At 36.0% G+C, this 9,844-nt stretch overlaps 2 protein-coding genes across 2 annotated transcripts; one reads left to right on the plus strand and one right to left on the minus strand.

Annotated features, from left to right (window-relative positions):
• Positions 1-122: 122 nt before the first annotated feature.
• On the minus strand, positions 123-2,789 carry GRF3 (general regulatory factor 3). Its single transcript, XM_011101263.3, has 5 exons — positions 2,633-2,789; positions 1,133-1,645; positions 927-1,049; positions 546-662; positions 123-373 (listed from the first exon to the last, which is right to left on the minus strand). The coding sequence occupies exons 2-5, from the start codon at positions 1,616-1,618 to the stop codon at positions 317-319; spliced, it is 783 nt and encodes a 260-aa protein (XP_011099565.1). The 5' UTR covers positions 1,619-1,645; positions 2,633-2,789; the 3' UTR covers positions 123-316.
• Positions 2,790-4,860: 2,071 nt separating this feature from the next.
• Positions 4,861-8,825, plus strand: LOC105177949 (Cytochrome c oxidase biogenesis protein Cmc1-like protein). Its single transcript, XM_011101262.3, has 3 exons — positions 4,861-5,056; positions 6,866-7,013; positions 8,425-8,825. The coding sequence occupies exons 1-3, from the start codon at positions 5,002-5,004 to the stop codon at positions 8,501-8,503; spliced, it is 282 nt and encodes a 93-aa protein (XP_011099564.1). The 5' UTR covers positions 4,861-5,001; the 3' UTR covers positions 8,504-8,825.
• Positions 8,826-9,844: the final 1,019 nt, after the last annotated feature.

Here is a 9,844-nt window from a genome sequence, read left to right on the forward strand (position 1 = left end):
CAATAACGAGTTGGAAGTATTACCGATTGTAATATAGGTAAGCGAGGATACTCCGATTGCTCAATTAGCTAACATGTATTACTTGATGCAATCACCAGCTCTGGTAGCAACAAAAGCGAACATAACAACAATATGAAAATTCTTACATTGACTCTCGTGAACAGAAACAGTATCACCATCCATGTCTAAAACGAGTAAATTGGTCAAACTGCAAGAACCACAAATACCCCGGCATCATCTCCACCAAATCTTGCTCCAACAGACTTCTATACTAAAACAACAAAACGAAAGAGTAAACTGCTAGAGTACAAATGCATCACTGTTGTCCTTCGCCAGATTTGGCAGTTTCCTTGATCTCATCGCCAGCATCATCCTAAAACCAAAACAAAACCGACAATCATTTACAATAATAAAGTGAAATGGCATGTGTACCATGGGTCTGTAAAAAGCTTTGTCAAAATAAAAAGATAGGATAGAACAGCAACTAGATGCAAATGACGTGTTGATTATTTTTGTTAGAAGTGGTGAGAAAATTTCATATATACCGCTATGTCAGAGGTCCAAAGAGTTAAATTGTCTCGGAGAAGTTGCATGATCAATGTGCTGTCCTTGTATGATTCCTCACCCAATGTATCAAGCTCAGCGATGGCTTCATCAAAAGCCTGAAAAAGTCCGCCCGTTTCGATAAGTGAGGAGGTTTACAAAGATAAAAGCGAACGGTAAGATGACCATTAACCAAAACAATTGAACACCATGCAATCTAAGACTATCTGATATAAAGCAATCTCAAACTATGCCTGCCAACTAGCGTTTCCACTTAAAGCTCTAGTCATAGGCAGTCATTTTTTCCTGCAGACTGCAAGTCGATAGAAGTTCTTTTGAGCAAGCAAACGACTATAAGCGCCAAGAGATTTTTCCTAATATACCTGCTTCGCAAGGTTGCAAGCACGATCAGGAGAGTTAAGGATTTCATAATAGAAAACTGAGAAGTTAAGTGCGAGTCCCAGCCTAATTGGGTGAGTGGGAGCCAACTCAGCCAGTGCAATATCCTGCACAGCAACGACAAATTCATGAGATGCCATTAAAAATACATTCTATTACAACAAAGCCAGCAACTTATATTGTTACTCACCTGCGCAGACTTGTAAGCTAGCAAAGTGCTCTCTGCAGCTTCCTTCCTCTCAGCCCCAGTCTTAAACTCAGCTAAATACCTATGATAGTCGCCCTTCATTTTCAAATAGAACACCTTCGATTCAGCAGAAGCGGCGGAAGGAATGAGATGGGTCTCAAGAAGTTTCAAAATCCCATCACAGATCTTGCTGAGCTCAGCCTCAATCTTACTCCGGTATTCCTTAATAGTGTTCACGTGATCCTCATTTCCACGGCTCTCTTCCTTCTGCTCGATTGAAGAGATGATCCTCCATGAAGCCCTCCTAGCACCAATCACATTCTTGTATGCCACAGAGAGAAGGTTCCTTTCCTCGACTGTCAGCTCATCAGTGTCCACGGCCTTCACAACCTTCTCCATGAATTCAACCATCTCCTCATACCTCTCAGCCTGTTCGGCCAACTTGGCCATGTACACATTTTCCTCGCATGAAGAGTCAGCTGGCGACATACTTTTATGTGATTACTAGAATTTAACCTGTGAAAATTCCATGAAAACCTTATTCAGTAAACAACAATCATAGTATTTGTGAGTGCGTGCAGAATGCGTATTATTTGATTAGTCAACAGTTTATCAACTGTGGAACACTTCAAGTCAAACATCACATAATATGTTCAATACTCCTTTGAGAAACAAACTTCCAGCCCACAAAAAACTCAAGCACTATCAGTTGAAAGTACAATCAGCCTAAGCTTCAATTTATTTCAGAATAACATTCGACAGAAACAAGAGTTGAAACTATAACCTCAAACAAGAAAAAGAAACCGATCAGAATAAACCCACAATGTGCTATCAAAATCCCAGATACATCAACTAAATAGAAAAAGACAATCATCAAAGTATGTCCCTCCATCCCCATTCCATTACTTCGTTCCTGTTTCCACCACATCAATTTTCAAAGAATAACATAAACAAATCATAACCGCATAACAAAAGCAAGAGTTATAAATTCAACCATAAACAGAAGCACAAATTCTTTGCACTCTTTAACTTTAACCCTCTTTTCCTCTAAAATAATTTCGAATCCACGAACAAGAACACGATTCCTAAACAAACAAAACGGCAAAAATAGCAACCAACCAGAAAAACAAATTACCGAAGATCTAGCCCGAGTAAACTCCCTCAGATCTACGATTCAGATCCACAAAACAATTAACAATAATACTAACAACCAACCCCACACACCCCCAACCCCCCCCCCCCCCCAAAAAAAATCTCAGTACCTAAATATCCAATACTGACTCGCTCAGAAAAACAAATTAACGAAGATCTAGCCCGAGTAAACTCCCTCAGATCTACGATTCAGATCCACAAAACAATTAACAATAATACTAACAACCAACCCCCCCCCCCCCCAAAAAAAAAAAAAATCTCAGTACCTAAACATCCAATACTGACTCCAAACCCAGAATAGAAATCTAGCTAAAAAATGGGAATCAAATCCGAAAAATCGAGGAAAATTACCTCCTTAGCTATAGAAATTTGACAGAGAAATGAATCTTCCCTTGGAAATGGGTCTCCTGCCTGCGGAGTGAGAAGCGAGGTGTTTAAATAATAGGAGTGGGAGAAAGGGGGGGTGCCGGCCAATGAGGATGGGACAGTTGGTGGGTTGTGGCGGAGTCTGCTAATTTAGGGAAATTACACGCTGGCGCTGACTCGTCAAACTCCTTTCTTGTCATTGTGCGCTGCGCGATCATGAGGCGTGGGACTGCCACTGCCACCGCCCCTCGCGGGCATTACAAATTCGTCCAACTCACGGGAAAATTTTAGTCTCAATTTAATTCACTAGCTTTATATTTTTTTTTAAAAAAAATAGTAATTAAATCAACACGATAGAACTTGATCCGACTCAAAATATGTGACTTCGATCAACGATTTTGATCTCGCTATGTAATCTTTTTAAATTTGTGAATCCTGAGGAATAAACACGTATGTCAAGTTAGTCGGAATCGTCTAACGAAAACTGTCTGATGCTCAAATTAATTTTTGATCGAGGTAGAAATATGCGATCAGAAGTTAAATAGTCATAGCAGTAAATGTCAGCTACCTCAAGTGAATTAGTCCACGTATTTTTATTTGGGCTTCTCCTAACTTTGATTATGTGGTGTATAATCCTTTTCAGATTTCGGTCAGTCCACAAGACGAGTCCTGGCGACACGACCCACAAATTTTATACGCGAATCCTGACGAAATATTTATTTTGCCCGTAATGAAAAGTCTTTTTATCTTTTAACATATAAACCCCCATCAGTAATATAATAATTATAATATTGGATGTCACGAGCATCAATTTAATTAAAAAAGGCTCAAATTTTGTTGAATTTATTTTGATAAGATAAGGCATGATAAAAATGCCGACTTTGATTTGAAAAAAGTATTTACCTTTTCTAAGTAAAAAATGTCAATAAAGTCAAATATCAATGGTCATGCCTTTTTAAGGTAAAAACAAAAAGGAAACCAACCAAAAGCCTCGTTGGCAAAATAAAGAAATTTTGACCCTATGCGACATGTTGAACATATCTCTGCAGGCAGGTACCTAATCAACACGAATGAGTAAGTAGGGAGTTTGTATCGGTCACTTTGGATAATTAGACATTCCCTTGAAATCGGCTTCATGCCCAATTGGTGGAAGTTATCCCTTGTTCAGATGACAATAGTTCACGACATTCGGGTACGTTGGAAACATGATTATCTAAGTAAAAAATTCTCTCCAATCTATAAAACAGCGCCACCTATATTAGTTGAAAAATAAAAATCAGACTAGTCGATATTTTTTTCGAGATTGATTGGTAGAAACTTGTTTGACCACGATTTAACAAACTAAAATTGAACTTAACTTTTTGATTGACAACTCTTCAAGCTTGAATTGAGCTTGATTTAATTATAAAAATAATAATAAAAATAAAATTTAAAAATATTAAATTACTCGTGTTTGACTTACATGCGGTTTAATTATAACTTATTCAAACTCAATTTTTAATTATCAAATCAAACTCAAACACAATCTTTTAAACTCGATAAAATTTCAAATAAACTCGAACAGTTACGCGTTTGACTCCACCAGTTTACAATCTAGCCAGGTTTGTAAGTTTAGGGGTAAGACACACTTTAAGGCGTATTAGTTCTACAAAAAATCAGTCACTCTATAAACATATCATATGCACTTTCTCTCTAAGTTAATAAACTCGTTCTTCAATTGTTTTCATATTTAATTTTGAATTAAAATTATTATTGACTTAAGTATTAGAGTAACAAATTTTATGTTTGATTCATGAAATTCATTAATGTTAAAGATAACATTTCAAATCGAGTGATTTTATAAACTATCAAATTGTATTGGGATGGAATGATTTTAACTTAAATACATATGATAAGAATTTTAATTATTTTTATATTAAAAATATTTGAAATTCATTACAGTACTTTAAAACATGATTCAAAATAGAAGTGAGATAAATTAAAATCATATATGTGTAATAGAATTGTCCAAACAAATTAAGAAATTGATGTGTATAGAGTGTATACATTTGTATACTAATTATAACAATCATAAAATTGGAAATATATTTATTTTGATATAGTTTTTATAATAATTCAAATTATCTATAGAAGAATAATTGTAAGGAAATGATTGGAAGAAAGTGTGTTTTAACCCTAGGCATTTATATGCAGTTGTATTCATAACTCTTGATTGTTGACTACTCGCGTTTAGTTTCGAACGCTTTTGGTTGAAGGAAATGGGGGAAAAACGGTGATGAGAGAACTGTTCAACGGGAGCTAAAACAGGCGCACTTTGTTTAGCAGTTGGAGTTTGGGAGTGTGAATTTGGCGATATGGGTTACGTACAAGAAGCCAGGGAAAATCACGTAAAGAAGAAGGTTGAGGAAGGTATTTTGTAATTTTTAATTGAATCCAAACGCTCAAAAATCCCCCTTAAACCCTATTTTCCTGTTTCCTCTGCTGGAATATTACCTTATGTTGATGGATGCTTTGCTGAATGCACGATCACGCTTTTCATTTGCAGCTATGAAGGGATTTTTTGGATTATTTGTCCTTTTTCTTTTACTGAGAACTATTTTCGTTCCCATACTTACATCTTGTATTCCAGCAAAATATGCGTGGAGAGCAAATAATTTGTAAGTTTTTGATTGGAGGAAAATGTGACGCATTTTACTTAGAGTTAATTGATTTCAACCAAATCCATATTACTGTAAATTTTTTGTTCCTTTTTTGATATATTACGATATTTTTGGATGTATTAGTGGGAGTGAGAATTTTACTGGAATTTCTCTGGTTATTTTGGAGTACGAGACTCTAAATTTAGTTGGCAATATACATGTGGAGTTGGCAATGGTGGATTGAAATGATGACTTTCCTACTGTAGAAAGCTCGAAGCGCACTGCATGATTTGTTGATTCAAGAACATATTTGGATTTCAAGTGTGGCAATGAGCTTTTCAAATGTTTAGGAGGCTGTAATTCCAGTGTTTAGACGACGCTTCTTCTGAGAGTTGATGTGTCTTCTAGCATCATTATTAAACTGGCTTACCTGGAAGTTGTAATCTGGCCTGACCTAATTGGGAGGTGGGGCAAGACTTTATAAGCTAGAATTCTCTAGACCTAGAGGGAGACACAAGCAGAAAATTAGATAACACCCTCTTCCCCTTAATATTTTTGGGATATTGTATTTACCATACATGCAAAATCAAATTTAAGTATTTCGCGATTTATCCTATCCTGTACCAATGAAGAAGACTTATTTTTCTTTGTAAACTGTATCTTTTTGTTTGAATCTCTGTTTCCCCTTTGTCACCCTCTTGAACATTTATAAGAAAAAGACTTGCTTCCCTACCTTCACTAAAATATATGATTCTTAGGTTCTCTCATTCCAATGTTTTGTCAGTTTTTCTCCTTTAAATTTCTGCATCTTTCTTCATCTTATTATTGCTTCCCTACCTTCACTAAAATATATGAGCTTAGGTTCTCTCATTCCAATGCTTCGTCAGTTTTTCTCCTTTAAATTTCTGTGTCTTTCTTCATCTTATTATTTTCTTCTTATCTGAACAAAGGTTTCTACCGTTTCTTCTGGTGTGGAGAATCATATAAGGATGTCTAGGTTACCTTAGGATACCGATCTTTGTGAATAAACTTGCACTGACATGGCCAACTCTGTTTTTGCTAAAATTTTGCTCCTATTCTCTTTTGGCTCGCTGATGCAGTTTATGCTAGAATAGTGGCGAACCTCAGAAATTTTGATAGTCCGTGCCTTTCTGGTTCTGAATTATATAGTGCTGTAAATTAGAATCTGGTCTTGGGTATGGTGATTTGTATATAAAGTGCTGCAGCATGCTTCTTGTGCAGTAATCCTAGGCTATACTAAGCTGTGTTGATGCACTACTGTATGTTTCTTTTGCAAATGATGAATTAACTGGTCATGGTATTAGAAAGCACTTGAGTATACCTAGATCACTTGTTTGAATCCTCTGGTCTTTCTGCTGATATTTTGTGCATTTGTATGTAAAATACATCTTGTGGATTTGTCAGTTGAATCACTGTCTGAAGTTTCTTGCGTTTATCCTCTCTCAAGGTCATTTCCAACAATATCTTCATGTGGTATCACAGAAATTTGAGTAATTATGCATTCTGGAACTTTGAGTTTATTACTTAGATGCAAATAATTATTCAACAAAAACCTCAGCTTTGCGCAGTAAAATGAAGCAGAAGGCACTAAAAGAATGCGATCGCTACACAGCCAAATATGCTGAATGTGCTGCAGGCAGAACGCTATCTGTTGTTTGGAAATGTCGCACACAAGCTAAGGAATTGAATGCATGCCTCCACCAATAGTGAGTTTGATATATTTCCTTTCTTTCCATGTCTCTTAAGATTTTATGACCTTGACGGTAGGACTGTACATTCTTCTCTTTCTTTTTTGTTATTTTTCTGGGAGGCCGGGGGTTTAGATTTGCCAGATGCTCATAGAGTTGGCTTGCAGAAAATGTGTTGTTTTCTACAGTTATTTGAAATTTCTGATAGAATTTTTTTTCTAATGCTTTTCTTGTTTCATTCCAAAGTTTGAGCATATTACTTTTACAATTTTAGAAGCTCAACGACAGGCATGTATGGTATCCGTTGGTTTTTTTTTTTTTTTTGTTGGGGGGGGGGGGCGTTGCTTGCATCACTGGCTAGGAGGAAATGTATTTTTCTGTTCTTAATTGAAATCTTTAAGAGAAAAAAAAGTTCTTCCAATTTCCCTAGCTCACTGGAAAATGTTACTTTTCTCGAATGCTTCTCTTGTTCCTTCCCCAAATGGAAAATAACAAAAGCACCTTCCTGAGCTTCTGGAAAACAATGCAAGATCCGTCCTAAATGGGAACTGTTTAAAGTTTGTCATGAGAGGCTTTATTCAGGAGCCTAGGTACTCCCTTGTTTAGGTTCTCCTTCCTAGTATTTATTGCTGAAACAAAAAGGGCCGAAGTTATGCACTTATGTCTAGCTGCTATTTATTTTAGAGGAGTATCAGCAGATTCTTTTTCCAAATGGACAAGTTTCTGATGCCCTAATAGCAGTTGATGATTACTGTCTGTCAGACATCCAGCAGATCAAGCTAATAAGCACATCTGATTCAGAATTATGAATGGTTGAGCTCAGGCCTGCTCAGGCTCTGTTTCCCTGTCTCTATGATGGTTTTGGATGGTATCTCATATTTGTGTGCAGTGCTAAGTCTATATATCTATCTATCATTCTCCACCAACTGATAGCTTGGAGGTGAGGTATCATATGTTTTATTTTTAGTGCTACAGAGTGATTGGCTGTGCCTAGCGATCATTAGAAATGATATTTTTGTAAGTTAGCAGCTTACCAAGCTTTTCACACAGCCACGTAGTTTTTAATGTTCTGCTCGAAAGGGCTTATTACTTGACTTTTTTAGAGCTCTTTCACTGTATCATAATTTCGTAGGCGTAGCTAGGCAAGAAATACATGTTGATGTCTCCATACTGAAGATTAGCAATACTGCACCTGAATGATCTGAGTAAGGCTTTAACCGGTGTCAATAAGTCTTTGAATAACATAGCTAATTTTGTTGGCATATAGATCTATAACCTACTACACAGGTTGGTTGTTTTAAAGTATTCATAACCCGAAACCCACTAAACCAAAACAAGCAAAAGTACATGAATGATTCTGTTTTTCTTATAATATAAGTTGATTAACCCTGGTAGTTAATATCTCTGACCTTGTTTTCTGTTTTTTCAGCACAAATGATTCTGTCCTGGAACAAATGAAGAAGGAATACATGCTTCAAGAGGGAGGAAAGGGGTCCCTAAGCCTTTGAGTTCGTTCTCTGAAATTGTCGCCTGGAGTACATTAATTTCCGCCTGAAGAAAAATGCACGAAGCAAAAACAAGAGAAATTTTGGAAATGAAGGTGATGCTATGCCCTAGTATCCTAGTAGTTCCATCTCTCCACAATTTGGCAGCCCAGCCGGTCTGATCACTCCCTTTAAAAACCAAGACTTTGTTACGATAGAAACAGCCTCAATGTTGTGCCTCTATTTGCAGTGTCTTTGGAGGAGATGATGGGTATTAATATCATGGGACATAAATGTGTTTCCATTCATGGTTATTGCACTTAAGATTTGTCCAGTTTTCAGTTTAGCCTTGAATCCTCCATCTTCAGCAACTGTTACTACTCATCCAAAATTATGCATATGTCAAGCCATACGACTTTTACGTACGCCAAGGTTAGGACCTGATGCTTGACGGAGTAATTAATCAAATATAACCTCCATTTGAAGGTCAACCCTTCGACGAACCAAACTCATGCTTAAGCCCTCTTATAGTTGATTCATAGACAGATAAACGAACTTGTCATTCCACTTTTTTATTTTTTTTTCTTTTTAAAGTGAATTGCAATGAACAAATTGAGCTGAGAGACAAGCCAATCTAAGTGAGTATCTCCAATTAAATTGAGTGGAAAGCTCATTTTGCTAAGGAATGTGCTGTGGCGTTAGCACTTAGCAGTTCAACTGACCTGAGTCTTTTGTTTGATCAAGAAACGCCTGCTTTGCAGTTTCAATTGGATAAAGGCATCTGAATTGCATGAGAGGAATCACTCTCTAAAAATCAAATGCTGGGAGTCAGCAGCGATCAAGATAGCTTCCTCGACAGCCGCCATCTATGCATGCGAGGAAAGCTAAATCAAGGATAGATGTAGTGTCACAATTCTCTAATGTGATTGGTTAATTTTTCAAATGATATATCAATCACACAATAAATATATTATACTTATCTATAATTATTTCAAGTTTGACCAACCAAATTTGAATTAAAATTTTTTAATCATTACGAGATATGTTTTACTTTCAAAGAAGCTAGTAGTCATGTTAATCAACATGAATACACATGCAAAAACTTAATCATTGATACAACTATAAATTTTGAATCAATATCATGCTATTGTAAAAATAAAAAAATTTATATTCGCCGTGAAATTTTAATTTGACTGTTAAAATTCAATTATAATAATAAGGATGTTCGCGATCTAAGTACAAAATCATTTTTTATGAGTAACATAAAGTATAATCACTTTTGTAAAATATAAAATTAAAGACTTTTTACAAAACCAATTATTCGAAAAATAATTTATCCCAAGTTTAATGTATTTTCATCCCGAA

This window comes from Sesamum indicum, linkage group LG9, assembly GCF_026168435.1.
Source record: "Sesamum indicum cultivar Baizhima isolate 11 linkage group LG9, ASM2616843v1, whole genome shotgun sequence".
Taxonomy (NCBI): Eukaryota; Viridiplantae; Streptophyta; class Magnoliopsida; order Lamiales; family Pedaliaceae; genus Sesamum; species Sesamum indicum.